This window comes from Mastigoproctus giganteus, chromosome 4, assembly GCF_048544385.1.
Source record: "Mastigoproctus giganteus isolate SK-2022 chromosome 4, ASM4854438v1, whole genome shotgun sequence".
Taxonomy (NCBI): Eukaryota; Metazoa; Arthropoda; class Arachnida; order Uropygi; family Thelyphonidae; genus Mastigoproctus; species Mastigoproctus giganteus.
The window spans coordinates 13,224,921-13,247,743 of NC_143578.1; the positions used below are offsets into that span (position 1 = coordinate 13,224,921).

General features: G+C 41.4%; 2 protein-coding genes across 3 annotated transcripts in view; one reads left to right on the plus strand and one right to left on the minus strand.

The window, feature by feature from the left end:
- The window catches only part of LOC150086419 (uncharacterized), a 42,556-nt gene extending 28,591 nt beyond the window's left edge, over positions 1-13,965 (plus strand). Inside the window, exons 2-3 of the mRNA XM_090371370.1 lie at positions 10,504-10,832; positions 12,603-13,965. Of these exons, the coding sequence (XP_090227496.1) occupies positions 10,504-10,832; positions 12,603-13,132 (859 nt within the window). The 3' untranslated portion in view covers positions 13,133-13,965. The remainder of the gene's footprint in view (positions 1-10,503; positions 10,833-12,602) is intronic.
- Positions 13,966-21,340: 7,375 nt separating this feature from the next.
- Positions 21,341-22,823, minus strand: part of LOC150086420 (uncharacterized) — a 39,143-nt gene continuing 37,660 nt past the window's right edge. For both annotated transcript variants that reach the window (XM_090371371.1, XM_090371372.1), the window contains one exon: positions 21,341-22,048. In XM_090371371.1, coding sequence (XP_090227497.1) covers positions 21,359-22,048 — 690 coding nt within the window. In that variant the 3' untranslated portion in view covers positions 21,341-21,358. The remainder of the gene's footprint in view (positions 22,049-22,823) is intronic.

Consider the following 22,823-nt stretch of genomic DNA (forward strand, 5'->3'; position numbering starts at 1 on the left):
CCGCCGACCCACCAGAGCTAACACCACGACACAGGACTCTACGCATCAACTGGGCGAAATAACATCGGCACTGGACCTTGGATGATTGGAACCGGGTGCGATGAGCCCCGTTTCCAGTTATTTCGAGCTGACAGAAGGGTGCGTATCTGGCGAAAACCACACGAAGCTATGCACCCGTCATGTCAACAAAGAACTGTTCAGGCAGGTGGACGGTCGGTAATGGTCTGGGGTTTGTTCAAATGGCATACTTTGGGCCTCTGGTACGTCTAGAGACATCTCTGGGCGGTTCACATTACGTGTCAATCCAATGCACACCATCTGCATCCCTTCATGGTCACCGTGCACCCACAGGGCAATGGAATCTTCCAGCAGAACAATGCGCCTCCTCACAGAACCGTGATGACTAGAACATGGTTCTAAGAGCATTTCGTAGATTTTATCACCATGGAATGGCCTCCCCCGTTCACTAAGACATGAACTGTATGGAGCATCTTTGGGATGCTGTGTAAAGGTCCGTTCGAGCTTTGGATGCTATAATTGATAGTGGATAGGGCAGTGTAGTGGATCATAAGAGGGTAATGGATAATCTCTTAAGGATACGTTAGCCTCATAATGAGTTAACAATGAAAACAATTTTAATTAATTTGAAAATACAGATTAATCATTGCCAGATATAATAAATGAAAGAAAACGCACCGAGGCTCAAGAAAATAAACTCCTGTCAACTACCACACTTCCTAATCCGGTACATCATAAATCATGGCAGTTAACCAAAAAGGTTGAGAACACGCCCTTTGAAAAGATGTTGTTTTAAGTGTGCTTATATTACGCGATTCTCAATATTACCGCTAGAGGGCAGTACCAATCATCGATTACTTGGAATGCTGAAAATATAGATTCTTCTGCTCTCTTTGACATCTAAAAACAGTTTAGGAACAGTAATTATTGAGCTGACTTAATTACCCTGACTGGGTCTAATCCCATGTGAGAAATGAAACTGTCAACAGGCCCAGTTGCGAAAGAAAATCAAAACGAGGAGAAATCTATTAAGGATATGCTAATCGTTTTCTGAGAGTTGAAAACACAACTGGACTGGGGCGGAAGCACTCATTCTAAATGCAGTTAATGATCTCGAGGTGTGCCGAATCTTGCATTAAGCATGTAATGATGTTAGTGTTCCGCTGGGAGCCAGGAAAGACCATTAAGAAGCGATCCAAATAGTCTGACGTTTTACGCTTACTTAAAGTGCCATTAGCTTAACAGCGACACCTACTGTTAAACGATTGCATTAAAATACATTTGGAGTGAGAGATAAATTCGTGGGGAATGCTGATGGCACATAAAATAGATCTCCACATTGAAATTGAGGAAAAATACAGTAATAATAAATAATGAAAGCAAGCAAGAAAGAAATTGCGCTATGTGAACCATTAATAATTCTTGAAATATCAATGGATTCAACGTCATCTCCAAAAAACGTGTATTTTGATCGGTTCCATTTAAATCTTTGGTGCTTTACTGAGTCCATTTGAACCTTTGGTGCTTTACTGAGTCCATTTGAACCTTTGGTGCTTTACTTGATATTTGGTGCATTTGGTGCTTTAATGAGCCAGGCTTTCAAATCTCTTTCTGCACAATCGGCCAAGGGTTCTAGTACTTTCAGATGGTCCAGCACTTTCCTCTCAATCACTACCAATCTCAGTTGAGATGGCTTACTGTTTTTAATTGTGAATCTATACAAATACAACCTTGATCAAGAATAGAGGCTTTTTTCTCTCTCCTCTCCGACTACCTACTTTCTCTGAGATGATTATCCGTTTCAGGAAATTGGTGATGTAATACTTGTAAGTGCTAGAGCAACTAAGGTTATGAGACTCAGTAAACAGACGCCAATTTGTCTGTTTTCTGGGAGTTAAAACCGTGCTACCTTCATCTGAGTTTGATTAACTTTGTGAAAATCCATAAAAAGTTCTTGGCATCCGTGACTGTATTCTAACTCGGTTCTTTTCCACCCGGGTGGGAAGATGGTGATTATATTAACTGTGCTGCTCCTGGGAGCAAGAAACTTCGCCTATTATGTTATTCAACGTTGTGCAAACCTTTCTTTTTTCTCTCCAAGTTTATGTTATCTTAAGAAGATCGGGTGAAACCTTTTGAAGTTCGAGTCTTTATCAGCGAAAACGGAACCGGAGTTGACTCATCCAGTTCGCAAAGTGCTGCATGAATTACAATCTTCTTATTCGAAGTAATGAAAGACTGACAAAAACCTATAAATCGTATCCAGGTGAGGTCATTTGTTATTTCTATTCCGTCAGATGACCTTTACTTGACAGCGGGCGTCTTGAAGGTAGTTAGTTCACCCCATCACTCCCCCGCAGTGTAGGAGCCACCATTAATTAAGTCGACATGTCTTAGACTCTCCCGAAATAACGAAATACATCGGCAAGCCGATTAATTAGACCCACCTTGGGGTGGGGATGCAGCAAAAGTGGTGCTGAAATATTTGCCAGAGGGAACACTTTATACAAACATGTATACAGTAGTAACAAAGCGATTCTTCTAGTGAAAGTAATAATCCAAGATGCTAATCCCATCCTAAAGAGAAGGATAAAATATCAAAATGCTCAAATGACCTTTATTAAAGGGTTCAGCATGCAATGGATTCTTTTGTTAATGGAATTCTGTACTGAACTCCTCTAAAGTTTCCTTATGAACAGTTCCGAAAAGCTCAGGGAGATCTATTAATATTAATGGCAGCAAATACATTTCAGGTGAGGACTACCCGGATGTGTTATATTTGAAGCCGGATCAGAGTGCAGGAAAGAGAGACAGTATGTTTAATACCATCCCGTCGATATTTCCTTCACTCCAACTCAGAGGAAAAGAAATGCTGTGGACAAGGAAGCAACTAACCATGCCTGATATAAATATCTCTTGGAATGCAAGCCTGCGTGCTTTGTAGTTGTCTTTTAATCTGAGTTCTCGTAGTCAGATGGATATTGTTAACTAAACTAAAATTCCAGCACGTTTTTTCCTTAATTTAACATCTCCTAATCCAAGTAGAGCGCTTAGAACTTTCCTGATCATAGATTAGTTGACATGTCCGTTCTGTTCGTATAATAATATCTAGAGGCGCCATCTATGAACTATAAGGATAACTTGTATAAAAAATAAAGGCGGGAAGAAGACGTTTATTCTAAAGCTAAGACAATTAATTTTTTTTCCTTATATTTAAAGACCTAGTTCATTATTTTAGTGTACACAAGTTATTCGTAAATTGTCTTTACAGTCGTATTGTTAAGAACAAAACGGTGATTGAAATAGAGAAGCTAAAAAAGTTTTATTTTGAACAAAGTCGCTAGATGGTGCTTAGATCGCGACATAATTGATAGATTGTCACCAAAAAAAGAAGCTGTTTTAAGCGCATCAGCAACTTAAGGCTACATTGTTCTGATTATCTGTAAATCTGATCGGTTCTCTGGATGAAAAACCCGTGTTTTCGGGAGAAAAAAACCATACTATCCTCGCATGAGACAAACTAACTCAGTCACGATGTGAAAAATACCCGTAAAAATTACTTGCCTCATTGGTGGGATTAGAACTCAGGTCTTTTTCCACACGGTGTTGGCAGGACTAAGAGAATACTAAATGTGCAACCCACGAGGGCAAGTTTCACACTTTGTCCAGACCTATATGCAAATTGTTTTTTTTTTTTCTTTTTTTGTTAGTTGTTGGCGCCTCGGCTTCTGTGGCCATAATGCACCTCCCAAAGTTTTTGCATTTTACTCTGATCCAAGCCCGAGACGGGATTCGACTCCACGACTTTGGGTTGCACGTCGAATTAGAAACAAGAAATGCCCAGGCCTTGATCTCATCGAGCCCGAAATATTGAAGAAAATAGTGGAATTTCAGCCACAATTACTCCTCACATTATACATAGATGCTTAGAAACTGGCCTATTCCCAACTACATGGAAAATAGCTAACCTAAAATTAATACTAAAAAATCGTACAAAGACTCTAGAAAACCCCGATACCTATCGACCGATCGCACTGCTCCCAGTGGCCAGCAAGCTGTTTGAAAGATTGCTCCATAAAAGAATAACAAATCAGTATAAAACAGCAGGCCTCCAATCCGCAAACCAGTATGGCTTGAAACCGGGGACCTCAACTGTGAATGCACTGGGGAACCTGCTCAAGATTGTGCAGGACTGCAGATAAATGATGTACTGCAGATGTACTTGCTGCTCAACTCCGTTGATTTTGCCGGGGCGTTTGACTCTCTTTGGTGCCCAAGTGTCCTGGCCAGGCTGAGGGAGGCCCGAGTGCCGATAAACTTGTATAAAGTCATCGAAAGTTATCTAACCCAAAGAAGAGTGGAGATAAACGTGCAGTACCAGAAACTTACGACAGAGGTGCACAGAGGGTGTCCACAGGGGTCGGTTCTGGGGCCACTCCTGTGAAATATGGTCCTCGATGAGTTCTTGAAAATGGACCTGGGACCCGTGAGAGCGCATGCGTTCGCAGATGACCTTACCTTGACAGTGGAGGCGGACTCCAGGGCCCAACTGGAGTCGTTGGTAAACCGGGCACTACAGCGGCTACAACAATGGGCTTCCAAAAACTAATTAAGAATTTCACCAGAAAAGACCTCATCAATCCTCCTCAAAGGGAAACTACAATTGCGGCGGCCCCCACAAATAAAAATTGAAAATGTCACCATAAAATTCGCGAGCGAGCTAAAGTACTTAGGCATAATCCTGGATAATAACTTATCTTTCCAGCAGCACCTGAAATGCATCCGGAGAAAAATCAGGGGCTACTCTAGGATAGTAGCCAGGATCACAAAGAAGGACTGTGGTCACAAAAAGAGAACCCTGTCAATATACAACAAAACAACTTTCTTACCAGGAATTACCTATGCAGCAACGGTGTGGTTTCCCAAAGCGGCACTGGTTGTGAACAGAAGAACACTTGAAACGATCCAAAAGACCACATTACTCACAACAACGCGAGCTTGCAGCACGGTAAGCACCCCAGCACTGCAGGTGCTTGCCGGAGTGCCCCCCATGTAACTGGAGGTTATTCAGGCAAGGTTGCTGTTCCTGCTGTTCAGGGAAGTGGCTGTCACCCACCAGGGCTACACGACTGATCCGGCGAACAGCCAAAAGAATGAAAAAGTCAGGTTACAGACCCACCTCCTAAACCTTTGGCAGAGAAGGTGGATTGAGACCACCAAGAGAGAAGCGACAAAAAAAAAAAAATTTCTACCGGACACCCGTAAGATATATCCAAACAACAGGTGTGGTACTTCCCAAGGTACCACATGATAACGCTGTTAACAGGACATGGTCCCTACAATGAAAAGCTTTTCGGGTTGGGTCTCACCGACGATCCCAGCTGTACATGCGGGAAGAGCGAAAGCTGGAGCCACATGACAACGCTGTTAACAGGACATGGTCCCTACAATGAAAAGCTTTTCGGGTTGGGTCTCACCGACGATCCCAGCTGTACATGCGGGAAGAGCGAAAGCTGGAGCCACATAGCTTATGAATGTCCACAATATGAGGACCTCAGAGGGATTCTCATAACAAGAATCAGATACCTTCCGAAGGGATTGGAGTCCCACTTACTGGACTCAGAGGAAGAATACAGGGCGCTCTCCCTCTTCGTGCAGGATCTATTCCCCAGGAGGAAAATGCTAATTGCAATTTACAGCAATCAACACAGAGACTGACAAGAAACGCTACCAGATGAAACAAAAAATCGAAATTCGTGGGACACCAGACTCGACTAAATGAAACGCTGACAACTGGAAGAGACGTTAGGACGGGGATTATCCCATAAGTGACATTGAAAACAGAGAAGAGACAAAAAGCAACATAACTGCTAACAGACTGACGGCGACCTGAAGAGGGTACCCTAGCCCCCCTTTATCTTTTATTCCCACATCCTTGGGGAGGGGGAAGGGACGACATTCGTTCCCTCCCCTCCTCGCCACCCTACATCTTCTACTCTGGTGGGGCAAGGTCATGCCTCACTGAAAACTGGGACTACCTACCCTTTTGGTCCTATATTTCTGTCTCTCACCCCCCCGTCTACTGTCTCCCCCCACCTCTATCTTTACGCTAACGAAAGCCCCACACAACAAAAATTAACATGCCAAAAATCCTTTGAGCCCATAATTTGGCATAACAACCTTAGCGATCATACCCCCATGCCAACGCATATGTGTATGTATACATGTGTTTGTAAATGTACAATGTGTATATATATGTTTGCATCGACACTAACCTAACCTAACGGATTAACGGATTTTTTATTTATTATTATTATTTATTTTTTAAAAATTTTTTTATTTAAAAAAAAAATATATATATATATATATTTATTTTTATTATTATTTTTTTATAGGTCCTAGCCGCCGAAATCTCAGGAAAGTAAGCGGCAGGACCTGGCAGACTAAAACTGAGTCTACTGGGTTCCTGGTCTGCCTCCACGGGGTGTAAGTGGGGCAACGTTGGGCCTCAGCAGAGGTACAGCGGCTAAATGACCAGATGAACAACGGTACACGACACTACACTGATGAACAAGTTCCTCACACTTTTAAATCTCTGGCATTTCCCAGCGAACTGGTTCACCCAGAATAAAAGCAGATGGGGGAAACCCCTGGTGCCGTATGACAATAACACACTTTACACTTTACTGTACTTTGGGTTGCCAGGCAGGCACTTTAACCACCTGGCTAGTCCACTCGTCATGCTCATTGTATGCCTTGTATGAACTGCTTTCAGAAACAGACTTGCAAAAGCAATTTCTCAAAAGAATGATGTTTTCTGATGAATGAATCCTTGTTTTCTGATGATTGAATCCTATTTCTGAATCCTTGGCCACAGCGCACATTAGACATTATCACTAACTTCTTTATATATCAGGTGTGATCAAAAAAAGCTCGGGGACCGATTTGGTTCCTTGCAATTGGGACATCGCAGCGAGTTGCAACATAGTCTGTTACTATAGTAATGCATGAATCACCCGTTTTTACCTGCAATTAGCGCTCTTCAAATAGGTGATTTATGTGTCGTACCATTTTAAATGGAGTGATTTTAGTGAGCAACGAATTTGCATAAAAAGTTTGTTTCAAAGTAGGGAAATGTTATTCGCAAAAAGTAACTTTCAAGAAATTGACTCCTGAACACTTGGCGCTCTCTATTCAAGAATTTCATACGAAATACTCCATCACTGTTGTCTCCTATCCGCCATATTCAGAGAATTAAGTTCTTATGATTTTATAGGTTTTCCAAGATTGAAAGGTCACCGATTTGCAATGACTGTGAAAATTATTCAGAATGTCAAGAGGAAGTATTGGCTGTTCCAAAACAAACCTATTAGGAATGCTTCCAGAAGTTTCTTTATCGTTTATCGGAAAGAGGACTAACGCCAAAGGCAATTTATCAGGATATGGTTGCAATATTAGGGGAGGATGCTCCTTCCTCTTCCATGGTTAAGAGGTGGGCAGCAGAAATTAAACGAAGGAGAGAAAGAGAGCGCCTGGAAGATGACCCACGCTGTGAAAGAACTCCAGCGTTCATCACTCCAGAATTCTTTAGAGTGTGCATGACCTGGTGATGAGTGATCGACAAGTGACATTTCGGTACATTGCCAGCCTTTTGGGCATCTCATCTGAACGTATGTTCTACATAATAATAGAAGTTCTCGCTATGAAAAAATGCGTCAGCACATTGGGTCCCAAAGTTGTTGACAGCAGATCAAAAAAAAAAAAAAGCACAAGAGTTGTCAAGTGAACATTTGCATCGTTTTCAAGCAGATCCAGCAAATTTTCTTGCAAGGTTTCTGACCATGGATGAGACGTGTGTCAATCACCTTCAGCCAGAGACAGAGGAGCAGTCTAGATAGTGGAAATAACTCTTCTCCCCCTCTAAACAAAGCTAAGTCAATTCCTTCTGCTGATGATGATGATTCTTTTGCTGACAATGGCTTCTGCTGGTTTTTTGGGATGTTGATGGAGTGTTGCTGTTGTGTCTTTAGAAAGGCCAGACAGTCACGGAGGCACATTATGCAGACCTTACGAGGCATTTGCGTGAAAACAAAGACAAACCCCGAGGAAAACTCAAAGGAGTCTTGTTCCAGCAGAACAATGCCCTGCTCACAAATCTGTCATTGCTATGGCTGCACTGCCTGAGTGCGGATTTGAAATCTTTAACCATCCAGCATATTCACGAGATATAGCATTAGACTTTCACCTATTTCTTAATTTGAAAAAAATACCTGCCAGACATTCAATTTCCAATCGACAGTGACGTCAGAGTTGCAGTGACTGCATTCCTGGAGGCCTAAGAGAAAACTTTTTCCACAACTGGAATCAACCCATTGCAGTATCGGTGGCAAAAGTATATTGATATTGAATCGAAAGTGGACTATGTTGAAACGTAACCAGACTCCTCAAATTACTAAAACTATCCTTCATACTGAAACCACGAACTTTTCAAACGCCCCTCGTATTTCTTAGCCAACTCACTGATGGACTGCCGAATAATGACCCTGTAACTTAGCGGTCATCATTTCATTCGATATGCACTTCCTTTCTCTGGAAGGTAATGTTCCAAAATAAACACGTTCCTCTGGAAGGGGAGGGACAATATTACGCTCCGCCACTGTTGCCACAATGAAACTATCATCTGCTACTTATTTAAAAATATCATGCTTCATATCCAGTGATAAAATAACACTGCGTGTTATTTTATGCCGAACTGCACTCACTGCCAAACTATTAGAAACCTTTATTCAATATCTAGTATTTTATGGACCTTTTTCACAACGTGGTTCAGTTAATTGGTCTCAGACGAGGGTGGCATTCCCCCCTCCGAAATGTCGGGTTTTCATCCAGCAAACAGCAAATCGACCAAAGAAAAACACAATTTACATACATAATATCTACGCAATATGGTCTAAGATGCTCGAAAACCTTACAACAACAATCCTGTCTAAAAGGATCCACCATTTTTTTCGAATTGCAGACGTATATATGAATTCTACTAGGTGTCTGAAGTAGTGTGCCTTTAGATTTGGCCATTCTTCGATCAGGACATTTATTAGCTGGTATATTGTCGTCGGTAGTGAACTGCGAAACCGAACTGCTCTTTCCATCATATCTAGACATTCTCAGTTGTATTCACATTTTGAGAATTAGCCGACCAGAGTAGATGTTGGAAAACTTGGGAATGTTCCTCGAACTATTTAGACACAGTTTGTGTTGTCCTCTTGAACGAATTCACGCAATTCAGGTAAAAATGACGCATTATAGGTGAAGTTGGTCCGATACGACAAAGATATTTATTTGAGGTAACACAACCTTCTAACTGCATGAGCGGGCCCAGTCCTTACTTACAGAACATGTCCCATGCCGGGATATCACTTCCAGCCGCGCTCTCGTGGGTAGCACAGTTGGAACAGATCTGAATTCGAATCCTGCAGATGACACAAGGAATCTTTATTGGAATTTTAATGCCTAGTGTCCAGATGTTGCAGTTTGCAGAACTGAAGCCTCTCTTGGTAACAACATCCCCTTTGTTCCCCTCAAAAATCTCGTTGCCCTTCTCGGTATACGTTCTAGCAGCTCTACATCCTTCCTAAAAAGAGGGCTCCAGACCTGTATGCAGTACTTAAGATGAGACTTGATTATTGCCTGACCAACGGTATAATCACCTCCATATTTCTTCTAGAAAAATTCCTGTATATCATTAGCAAAGCCCCGTGATCTGTCCTGGCAGCCTATCTGCACTGTTCGGAGAATTTCATATCAGGCTCCACAATTCCCCCTATGTCTTTTTCATTTTCCACTACCCTGAGTGTAGTTGTGGTTGTTATTGTTTTTAGGAGCATCAGCGACTAAGGCCAAGTTGCTCCGTGTATATTGTCTGTAAATTGCGTGTATTCTGAGGTAGATTTTCTATTTGCTGGACGATAAACCCAAGTTGCCAGGAGAAAAAACCACGCTGCCCTCGCCTGAGACCAACTAACTCAGCCACATTGTGAAAAAGGCACATATAAAATTCTTCACGTCATCGACGGGAAGACCACGACGTATGACGACCGCGACGTATGACGTGGTCGTCATCTACGACCACGTCATACTACGTGGTCGTAGAAGTTTACAATTAATTATTGGAAGATGATTTTATTGGAAAATATATTTATGAATCAAACAGTCTATATAGCTAAGGATATAACAAAGTATTAGAAAGCAGTAATATATTTAAACTTCTTTGGATTTCTAGAAGATAAATCTGTTTTTGCGTTCAACCTGCAGGACCCTGTGATAATATCAGGAGGGCCTGCAAGCAAAAATGGCTGCCCACCACTGCTCATACTCTAAGAAAATAGAGGTGTGACTGAAGATTCTAGTTTCTTGTTTAATTGTTATCTGCTGCCATTGTAATTAATTAGTCTAAACAAGCCTAATATTGTTTTCTTTGTGTTACAGGGTGCTGAGTGATGAAGAAAGGCGTCCATTTGTAGAAGAAGCAGACAGACTTCGGAACCAACACAAAAAAGACCACCCAGATTACAAATACCAGCCTAGAAGGCGGAAACCCCCGAAGAGTTGCAACACCAATTGTCCTTCCTCTCCAGAAGCTCATAGCCCAAGCAGCGCAGGAAGTCCCCCGGACATCAGACCCAGCGTGGGATCTACATCTGGACACAAAGCTGAAGTTCTGATGAGTTCATGCCAACTCTCTGGTTATCAATCATCTTCAACGCATCACCAAAAGATGTCGCCATTACCAGAACCCTGCTCTTCTTCGATGTCCAGTAAGTTAATTGAGTGTTCAGAATACTCGAACGATGCAGTCTTATGATAACGTTTAGCTTAGAATGTGTTCATTTAAGAATGCCTTTCTTTTCATAAAAAAAAAAAAAATGCGCGCAAATTCTACCATCTTTGTTTCTAGACTATTCTGCCTCCACCTACTCTGTGCATGTCAGATTGATATACAAGAGGAAGTCTTTAACTCTCCGATTAAAGAAAGTGCATGAATTTAATTTTAGCTGAAAATGAGGTAATCAGGACAAGTTGTTGGCTCATCACATATGTTGCACTACTTGAATTTCGTGTTTCAAATGCTGGTTTTAAAATAAATAGTAACAAATTACCTGGTCCTCTTCTTCCGGGAAACCTGGTTATTAGAACAGAAAAAGACAGATGACCCAGTAGAAACGGTCCATAAAAGCTCCGAAGCATAATACTAATGCCCAAACCCAAAAAAGCTCCATCTTATAACTCAAAGTGCATTAACGACCTCGTTGTGATTTAGATCTACGGCATAGACAGAGTTTTTGGGTTATAGTTTGAAGAAATGCAATTTACTGAAAAAGGATTCAACTATAATTTTATTTCGTAAGCGACAAAAATGAGATTTATTCTTACTTTGAGGTGGAAGCTTCACTTTGCTGCTATAATGATGTTGGACTGCTTGTTGGAAGAGAAAATAAACCAGAAATATGGAAGCTTTTCATTGACTCTTCGAAATTAAATCTGAAAGCTATGCCACTTCACAATGGAAACATACAACCAATGGCAATCTTTGGAGATTTCAAAGTTATTGGAATCCTTTTAGGTCTACAATCTGGTTATGAAATAGTGCTTTCTGTGCAAGTAGAGCCAAAAGGATTCATTACGAAACAAGTCTCCCTCCCCCTCGCACGACTCCATCAGATAGTTACTAAAAGATGAACATTTTGAGCAAGCGTTAAATCCTTTGTAACTGGGAGCTTATAAATCCTCTGAAAAGTTTGTGAACATTTCTGGGCAACAACAGAGTAGCCAACTATCTTGATTGAAAATTTGTTTTAAGCCTATCAAAATCTTGGTTACAATTTATCTCTAAAAAAGGCTTTGTCTGTTCTCATTTGGAATTTTTTCCACTTAACCCTGGACATGTTAGTGATGAACACGGTGAATTTTTCATCATTGCTAAAATGGATGCGAAAATCATTGCTAATATGGATGCTAAAATAGAGAAACGTTATCGAGGAAGGTGGAAGACCAGTATTCTGACAGTCTGTTGCTGGATATTGATCAGAGAAGTTCCCGATCATTACAAAAGAAAAAGCAGAACTTAATTGAACCCTGTTTATTGTAATACTTATTAAGATTTCATTAAAAATTTCAACAAGAGTAAAATCTCTAAACCTGTGGGTGTTAGGCAATATCTTACTTCAAATTTGAGTTCACTTATTAAAATCATTTCAAGAATCACTTAACTCTTTCCTCATACCATCTACTCACTAGACCTTTTCCCCTTTGCTGCTCCTGTAGCCAGAATGGTATTTCTACTGATGCTACATATAGCATCAGTAGTTTCAAAATTTTTTATGCAAATTTGAAAATATTTTCAGCCAACCCAGCAGTGGTCTTCATTATTATTAGCTGATTTCAGGCTAGAATTCAACCGTTGAAAATACATTCCCTTATTGAGAACAAATTATGTAACATTCCAAAATAGTATTTACAGAATTATTTTTATAAGAATATTGATAAAATCACTCGAAAACGCAATTTCATATTGTTTTTCATTTCAGGCTCACCTCGACTTTCTCCTGCTGCTGATAGTAACAACCCCCCCACCGTGGATCCAGCTGCTTATAGGTACCACGAAAGAGAGGCTATGAGAGCACCACCACCTATGACAACACCGTACTCTGTGGATCCCTACATGCATATCCTTTCAACAACGAGTTATGGGTATTATGGCATACCTACTCCAAATTCTGGCTCTTCTTGGAACAGGCCTCCCCATCTTCACATGCACGATGCAAACTCCTTGAATACCTCCCCGGAATATGGATGCCGTGATGACTCCCAAAAGGAACCCTTCGTTCGTGAGTCCAATGAAAACGAGGTTACATGCATCCCCGACAGGTTGGATATGCAGAACCGCTATCATTTCCAGAGGCAGTCTCCACCTGATCCTTATCCAGCCTCTTCCAGTGCCTCCAGCTGTAACCTCTTTCCTCACGTACCGTCAAATCCCCATGCTGAACTGAGGGCTCCTGTTCAGTGTTCAAGTACCTTCACTCCCACTGCTGGGCATTACCTTGACCAGCAATAAACAGTGGCTATGACTTGTGCAGATCATATCCACAAAGATCTCCTCAGTGCAGTGTGCGATAAGTCCAGATGAAGATGCATCTCAATCTCTTTGCAGACATCTGCGTAAAAATTTTCTCATTTGCACATGTGATCCCATTTGTTTGTGTCTTCTTGATGCTTGTATAAAGGCATCTACATTTGCAGAGGAAAAAATAAGGAATTCAGATTGGACTGAAAAATTTTATTTTTCTCTGTCTAAAAGAAACAAACATTCGTGAAAATTGATAACTATTTTGGGTGATGGATAATTGTGCTTGTGGATGTGGAACAATGCTTTATCATCAGTTTTACTGAAGAGGTTGGGGCTTTCATATTAAAAAACGATGAAAACCTATTAAATTTTTATGAGAACTATATATAAAAAAGAGCTGGAATATTTAATTTGTTATTTCTATGCATATTATGCGCGACCTGATCTTTTAGCAAAGTTTGTTTATTGTTGAAAGTACCGATAGAAGGCGCTATATACGATAGCATTTATTTTAAGATTTGCTTTTTCGTGCACAAACTGTTATGCAAAGTGTAATTGAACACTAGGTGGTGCTTTAAGAGATAAAATCTCCCGTCCTGCTGAAATTCAAATGAGAACTGTTTTTGAATCAACCATAGGTGACAATAAGAGGCGAATTCGTCCATTCTTTCTGTGTGATGATCTAGGAAAACCTTTTCAGTACAATCCTTGAATCGTTCTATCCCAGATGCAGAAGAGGGGAGGGGGGAATGAATAGCTACGTTATTTGAGATTAATTATGGATTAGAGAAGTTTGTATATAACTGGTGTTGTACCATCTTATTCCCTCCATGTTACCTTTAAATCTATATTTAGAGATCATAAAAAGTATAAATACTGAAGGATAATAATTAGGATTATAATATACAAAGGATTATAATTCCTGTGTATAACTACAAATGATTTTTATACTGTGGTTTAAAGAGAAAATATTTTCACTACAAAGATGTTGCTCGATGTGCATAAATAAAGTGTTATCATTGATCTTATCTCTTGAAATGTTTCTCCAAGTCTTTCATTCTGGAGGAGTATCATTCTGTTTATTCCTTCCACAAGTTTAAACAGAAATTTGAAATAAAACTGCAAATGGACATTGAGCACAGTTTTCCAAGAAAGCAGTGCTCAATATCATGTAAGATCCTAGGCGATTGACGACTTTCATCTCCTTAAGATATATCCTAGAGCAACCAATATCCTCCCTAGGATATTCCATAGATATCCTAGGAAGGATATTGTTACTTAGTGTGTTGATCTCATATTGTGAAGGCACTGTGCCCTGAGTTGCTTTGGTATTGCACTACTCTAAATGGAACTATTGATTCAGTAGAGAAGTATACTATTTCCATTTTAAGAAATATTCAGTTGGAAGAAAGTTCACCAGTTGCTTTTTATGTGGAGGATCTCTGTGATCCATAAGAAGGAAATGTGGGCTTAATGCACCCAGAAAGTCTAAATATAAAATTCAATTACTTTTGCCTCTATACATCATAGTGGTCATCCTTCTTTCGAGAATATGATCACCTATTGAGAGAGACGAGGGATCGAAACGAATTCCATGTTCCTGCAGGGGATGATTCGATTTTTCTAAGGCAACCTAGTTAACTTTAGGGAAAAATCCTCAAGGTAGTATGAAGTTTCAGTTCTCAAATGTAGCCTCTAAGCCGCATTGCTCCAGTGGAGAAATACATTAGGGAAGTATATTAGACTAGTGCAATATCAAGGAAACTTGTGGCGGAGTGTCACCATATTAGATCGACATATTAAGTACACTGCTGGACAAAATTAACAGGACAAAATTAACAGAACAAAATGGTTTTCATGAATATTTTTTTTGAAGGATGTCGCCGGAGGCGAATATTTGATATAATAGGTATCGTGGAATGCAAATTACGAGTATCCAATAGAAATCGATGTATCACCTTACAGAGCCTCATTTTACGCAAATTATTCATGTCTATAAAAACACGGGTTGCTTCTACGTCATTTCATTCCCGTTGGCTTGCTCAGTGAGAGAGCCACTTCTCTCCTACTGAGCAAGTCATTCTCGTTAAGACGATTCTTTGAGATGGCGGGCCGTTGGACGATTTGAAGCTGGACTTTTGCAGGTGGAGGTAGCACGTTGGCTTAATATGCCACACATATCCTCCCGGGAATATTGAAGCAGTTTCAGGAGACAAGAGACCATTACAAGAAGAGCTGACCAGGTCGCCAACCAGCTACGTGAACCAGAAAAGACTGCTATTTGACTCTAACAGCAAGACAGAACCTACTATGTCCTGTCATCAACCGTCTCACGTTGCTACAGCCGCTGGTGTAAACATTTACAACCGGACTGTATTAAGAAGGTTCAGTTCAATTGGACTCTATCCAACGAAGGCAGTGGTTTATATCTCAGCCACAAACCACCGCAGAGCTCGTCGAAATTGGTGCCCTGAACATGTGACTTGGAGCCATGATAATTGGGGTAAAGTTCTGTTCTCTGATATGCCCCGTTTTAGCTTACAGATTCTATACGTTATTTTATCTGGAGACAACGAAGAATGAGGTATCATGCCTCCAACACCACAGAAAGGGACACAATGATAAACGGCCGCACTCCTCTTTATGCTTTTGATAGGGTACCTTAACTGCGCATAGGTACTGAGAACTGATCCTCCCACCCTATGTGTGACTAGGGGTACGGTTAGCCCAGATTTTCTTTTCATGCACAACAAGGCCACTGCACATACAGCTCAAGTGGTGGAGGAACATTTTGAAACTGAAGATATCCGACTTCCGTGGCCAGCACGATCACCAGACTTAAATCTGATCGAACGTGGGTGGGACGTTCTTGGGTGTCGCATTGCACGCAGACAGCCAACTCCTAGGTCACTTGGTGATCTACGGTCTGCGCTGGTGGAAGAATGGGATCTTGCCACAGAACCTTATAGACACCTTTATATCGAGCATGGTTTACCGCTGTCAGGCCTGTTTACGTTTGAACACTTGGAGCGATTACAGAATCTGTCGCAGTAATCCAAGTAAGACTGCTTACGTAAGTATCGAACTGAGGTATATTAAATGAAAACCAAGTTATAATCATATTATTTAGCAGTACATATTCTAAAATATTTGAATTCAACTGGTGTTTATCTTTTAGCGTTAAATTCTTATAATGAAGTTGTTTTCTTAGCAGTGTAAACAGGCGGCCAGGAAAGTTCATGGTGTCCTGTCGATGAACAATATCCTGTAGAGATAGGAACCCATAATCTCATTGTAAAAGCAACTGCAATTTGGGATACTGCGTCCAAGTATGGAGATCTCATCTGTAAAAGGCATTGAGTTTTTTGAAAAGGTTCAAAGACCGGCAACTCGCATGGTGAGATTGGCAAAAAGGGCAATCGTAAGAGAAAGGCTTCATTTATATGGGCTACAGAGCTTGGCAACTAGGCACTTCAGAAGTGACCTGACTGAGGTTTATAAGGCTCTGAGAGAGAGGTTAGTAAAATGAATGAAGGCAGAACTTTCACTCCTATAAAGAATTCGGAACTAAGGGCCATAAAATTCCTACCCAAAACCGGGTGGAAAAGACCTGAGGCCGACCGGGCTATCCAGGTGGGTAAAGTGCCAGCCTGGCAACCCAAAGGTTGCGGGTTCGAATCCCTCCTCGGGCTTGGATCAGAGAAAAATGCAAAAACTTGGAGGTGTATTATGGCCACAGAAGCCGATGTGCCAACAACTAACAAAAGACCTGAGTTCGAGTCTCTTTGATTGCATGAGAAGTTTTTATGGATCTTTTTCACAACCTGGGAGAGTTATTCGGTTTCGGGCGAGAGCAGTACAGTTTTTTTTTGAGATACTTGGGTTTTTCGTCCAGAGAACAGAAAATCGACCACAGAAAGCACACAATTTACATACAGTATATACAGAGCAATATGGCCTTAGTTTCCGATGCTCCTAAAACTCTATTACAAAAAAACAACAGGTAGTTGAGGCAGAAAATTCGATGGTCGACTGGAATGTTACCTATGGGGGGGACGAAGCGCATAATTTTTTTTTTTTTTATATTTTCTTTTTTTTTGCTTGTCAGCAAATGTCTGTGGCTTCCTTGCACTGTATGGCTAATACTAAATATCATAGACAGGACATCATATGCCCCTTCGAGCCATTTTTTACACTGCACTGAAAATTTCATGTGTGACTCAATTATAACCCCTAATTCCTCGAACTGAAAGACCCGAATTCTCCCCACCCAGCTTATAAGTATTGTATTTCTGTTCCCTATGTGCAAGGACTTCAGTTTGCGTTTTTCAGTCCATTTCTGCCACCGATCTAAGTGATTTTGAAACAAAAGGGCCAGTTTCTGGTCGTTTCCCTCTCTTCATAACTTCATATCAACAGCTTTGACGACTTCCCCATCAATATCGCTAAGGAAGAATGAATTACAAACCAGACTTAGTAATCGTTCAGGTGAACAATCGTCTATAAGGAAAAAAATATGGTGGGTGAGTATCTGGTGAAAACCGTACGAAGTTATGTATCCGTCATGTCAAAAAGGAACTGTTCAGGAAGGTGAACGGTCGGTAATGATCGGTTGCGTGGTCAACTGGCACACGTTGGGACCTCTGGTACGTCTAGACGCATCTGTGAACGGTCCAGGCGCATCTCTGAACGACCCATCACTGAACTAGGCCATCCTTGCAGGCTATCTGCATCTTTTCATGGTCATCGTGCATCCACAGGCCAATGGACCCTTCGAGCGCTACAGTGCGCTTCCATACAGAGCCCTGGTGGCTAGAACATGGTTCGAAGAGCATTCCGCAAATTTTACCACTATGAAATGGCCTCCCCGTTCTTCGGACATGAACCCTGTGAATCATCTTTGGGATGCTGTGGAAAGTTCCGTTCGAGCTTTGGATCCTCCACTCAGGAATGCGACGGAATTATGGACAGCAATGCAGCAAGCATGAATGGATATACCTGTGGAACGCTCTCGTGAACTAATGAACTTAATACCTGTCCGTGTGGCTGTCCTTATCCGGACGAAAGGTGGGCCTACTCGATACTAGGTGGTTTCCCATGATCTTTGTCCACTCAGTGAACATCTTTGTCTAAAGTCCTGGCAGTCCTTGCAAGGTACAGCCTTACAAAGACTGGCAGCAATTGGAAAATCAGGCAGTTAGTCAGTCCATAAAATTGGAATACGTCTCTAGAAGCCTGTTTTCTTATTGTCAACTTTATTAAAATTTTCTCGGATTAAGTCGACATACGATTGACACTGAAAACGCTGTGTAACAGGAACATACATTGTGTTGCCACTTTATTAGGTACACCTCCCTAGTAGCGTGTTGAGCCTCCTTTAGCCTTCAAAACATCCTGAATTCGTCTAGGCATGGATTGAACAAGATGCTGAAAACATTGTGCAGGATTGGAGTACCATGTAGACATGAGTGTGTCACGCAGCTCCTTGAGATTCGACTGAGGTATAGGCCTGCAGAGAACAGCCCTTTCCAGTTCGTCCCAAAGATGTTCAATAAGATTCAGATCCGCAGACTAAGCGAGCCACTGCAGCAAAGAAGTCATTGTCATGTTCCTGGAACCATTCCATAGTGATTCGGGCTTTGTGCACCGGCGCATTATCCTGCTGGAAGTAACCATCTGACTGAGGATAAACTGTCAATATGAACGGAACTTGGTCAGCAACGATGTTCAGGTACGATGTGGCATTCAGACGTGAATCTATGGATATCAATGGACCCAACGTGTGCCAAGAAAACATTCCCCACACCATAACACTGCCCCAACCACCTTGCACAGTAGTCGTCAGACATGAGACGTACATGGATTCATGTTGTTTTCGACAAATTCTGAGCCTTCCATCAACATGATACACCGGGAACTTCGACTTGTTAGACCAAGAAACTGTTTTCCAATCCTCGATAGTCCAGTACCGGTGTTGCTGTGCCCACAGGAGGCGTGCTCCCTTGTTCTTCATAGTCATATTGTGGCCCGTCTGTTTGCTTGCACAAATATAGCCACCCTCCTCTGACCTCTCTCATCAACAAGCGATTTTCTTCCACAAGAGTGCCGTTAAGAGGATGTTTTCGGTTCGTTGCACCATTCTCAATATTTTTGTTGCACCATACTCAATATTTTCAATTGAGTATTTTCATACTCAATATTTTGCGTGAAAAGCCGATTCAGATAGGCTTTGTCTAGCACATCTTATAACTACTACCATGCCACGTTCGAAGTCTGTTAGATCACTCTTTTTCCACATTCTTGCTACGGTGTACGCTTAACTGATACTAGAGGTTGTTCTGCTGTATTTATATCAACAATCATGGTCCTGTGATTTGCAAGGTTTTGGGACAAACCATTTGTGGGCACAGCAGGGGTGTATCTAACGAAGTGGCAACACACTGTAGATAATGCAATTTAGCGAGAGTGATTCTGAGAAGCAAATTACACAAAAATTCAACAATTACATCCAAAAGCCGTTAACATTTTATACCTGAATATCCAGCTTATTAGGTATGCCTGTCTGCGTGGGTAGCACATTGGTATTGTCACCGTCCTCCCCACACCGGGTGGAAAAGGCCCGGGTTCGAATCCCGTCGATGAACCGAGAAACTTTAATGGCCTTTTTTCACTCCGTGGCTGAGTTAGGCGGTCTCAAGCGTAGATAGCAAGGTTTCCCCCCAGAATCTGGGGTTTTTCGTCCAGCAAAACAGACAAATCGACCATAGAACACACGCAATTAAGAGACATAAGACACAGCACGGCAGATGAATTTAATTATTCGGGTGGCCTAAATGTAATAGTTAGTTATTAGGTACGCCTACCTAATAGCGAGATTGGTGTAATTTATAACCCCTTTTGGCCCTCAGATCAGCGTGGATTCATCGCAGAATGGCCTTTTTTTATTTATTAAAGAAGACGGTTCCAGCCAGCTTTCCTGGCAACCCCACCATCTGTTGAAATACTGTACAGGTAATTAATAGCATAACATGTATTACTACTAGTTGCTTATCATTACTTTCACATGGAGATGGTAGGATAGCCTGTCAGAGTACGGATGATATCAAATACAGTATTAATCGTCCGCAAGCGCACTGATGAAACATCATGCATAGCATCGATATAGTACCCCTCAATTTGGATGGTTCAGTTCATTAGCAATGGATTCAACGAGGTGTCGAAAGCGTGTTGCAGGGAAGTTGGATTGAGATATAATGATAATCATTTGGATTGAGATATGGTGATTGAGTAGGCTACCGCACTAAGTTTAATTCAATTTCATGTTCTTTCAATGTTGACAACTGGCTAGATGGGTCCATAGACTCCTGCTGTTTTCGCCATACTGTGGTCCTTCATCACCATGGAACAATCAGAACCCGATCCTTCTGACTGGGTCTTTTTTCAATTCTCAGCTGTCCAGTATTGAAACCCATTGTAACCGTACCTTGTTTTTTGTTGACTGGAGTGGATCCTGGTTCGGTCATCGGCCGCAATACTGATCTGAAATTCCACCGTTCTATTCAGTTATTTGATTATTTGTTGGCTGGATGTTAAGAAATTGGACCAATCTCGAAATTGTCTTGTCTTGTAAAAGCATCTTTACGGGATTGAACGTTCAACGGCAGCCTTACATAAGACACTAATACGTTCTATCCACGTGCTGTATATTCTCATGATAAGAAAATGTGATGCTACTACTGAAGGGGGTTCCATTTCATGAAAAAAGTAGGAGTATCCTCTTCATGAAATTGTTGACACATATCAACAATATTCTTGTTTATTTATAGATCGCCTTGTATATGTATTTCTAATCCTGTCTCAGACTTGAAATAGTTATTGGCTGAATTAATCGATCTCGAGGTTACGTGGTTTCTTACTTCAGGCAAATCGGGTTTCCATCCTGCAAATAAGACAAATTGGTCATAGAAGAAACTCAATTCAAAGCATCTACTAACTGCTGATGTCATCAGTGTTTATGGTGTTGTTTTTGAAACAACCCAATCTTTAATTGTTAAAAGTTTTATTGGACTTCAGTAGTAAGTCCTCTGTCCTCAAGGAATAAAAGACCGTACCTGAAAGAGCATTTCAATGAATTTGTCGATAGTGAATGCGTTTTTAAAGTAAAACGAATTAAAATCAAGCAACGAAAGCTGGGAAGTATTTTATTTCAGCACATTACATATTTTCACATTTGCAGCTTGACTTCTGGTATTTGGGATTCGGGTAAGATTTAGCTGAAATTGGAATTTCCTTCTGAACAAGAGATATTTGAGGATTGAAGGACGGTGGAGGACCTATCTCTTTCTGGTTGTGCTGCTGCTGCTGCTGCTGGTGCTGTTTAACATCTTTAGGTGGTGCACGGTGGTAGTTTTCGTTGTTTTGAGGGACATTTCTTTGGCGTTGTGATTGCTGTTTTGTTTCCACACTCTCTATTGGCAATTTAGAATGGTAGTGATGTTTCAATTCCATCGACGGCTCTATCGGTATGTCATAATGGTGCTCAAGGTCTTCTAGTGGGTTCATTGGCATGTTGAAATGGTGGTATGCATCTGCCGCTTCTTCCATTGAGTGAAGTAGCATTTTCTGTTGTCGTGATAATGGTTTGTTATGAAGTTCTACCCCTACCATTGCCGGTGGTGCGTCCACTGGTTTTACTATGTGTAATAGTTCGTGGGAATGGCGGGATGCGTCCATGGGAGTCGCTATAGAGCGGTAGTGGTATGATACGTCGCGTTTTGTTAATCCTGATTGTCTGAAGGAATATGGGGGTGAGAATGCTGCTGGAAACGGTTGCCACGGATTCTCTTGCTTCTCAGGTGTCCAGGATTCTTGACTTGGTACGAAGATATTGGGTAGGTTGAACTGCTGAAAGTTAAAAAAAAAGTATGAATATGTGAAAGTTACTCTTACGACAATATACACAAAAAAAGTCAAAGTATTACTAAGATGACATGAGTAAGTAATGAGGAATAAATACCTACTGGTCAATAAATTAAAAACATTTTTCAATTGGCGTCAATACATTTAAATGTACGGTATGCAACTATGAAGTGCTACAAAAAATTGCACTGAGTGGACAGAAATCATGGAATACCTATCTAGTAATGGGTAGGTCCACCTTTCGCCTGGATAAGAGCAGTCACACAGCGAGGCACTGAGTTCACTAGTTCACGAAAGCGTTCCACAGGTATTTCCATCCATGCTTGCTGCACCACTATCCATAACGTTGTATCAGCCGACCCATGGCCTGTAGGGAGGTACGTTATGTAGGCCAGGGGAAAACCAGCTAGGGGCTTTTGGGAACGCGAACATTACCTTCAGGGATGAATTTCTTTGTAATTGCTCCCTTAGTGGATGTCGTCCATCTGTGCTGCCAGGCCTGCTGCACTGAGTCCACTAGTTCACGAAAGCGTTCCACAGGTATTTCCATCAATGCTTGTGCACCACTGACCATAATGTTGTATCATTTGTCCAAAGGAATCTCCTCTACCACCATTCACCACCAACCCAGCAACGTTCGCATTCCTAAAAACCCCAAGCTCATTTTCCCCTGGCCTGTACATAACGTACCACCTTACAGGCCATGGATCGATACAAGAAAAATTAGCGTCTCTGGGCTTCACATATGATCCACACTGCC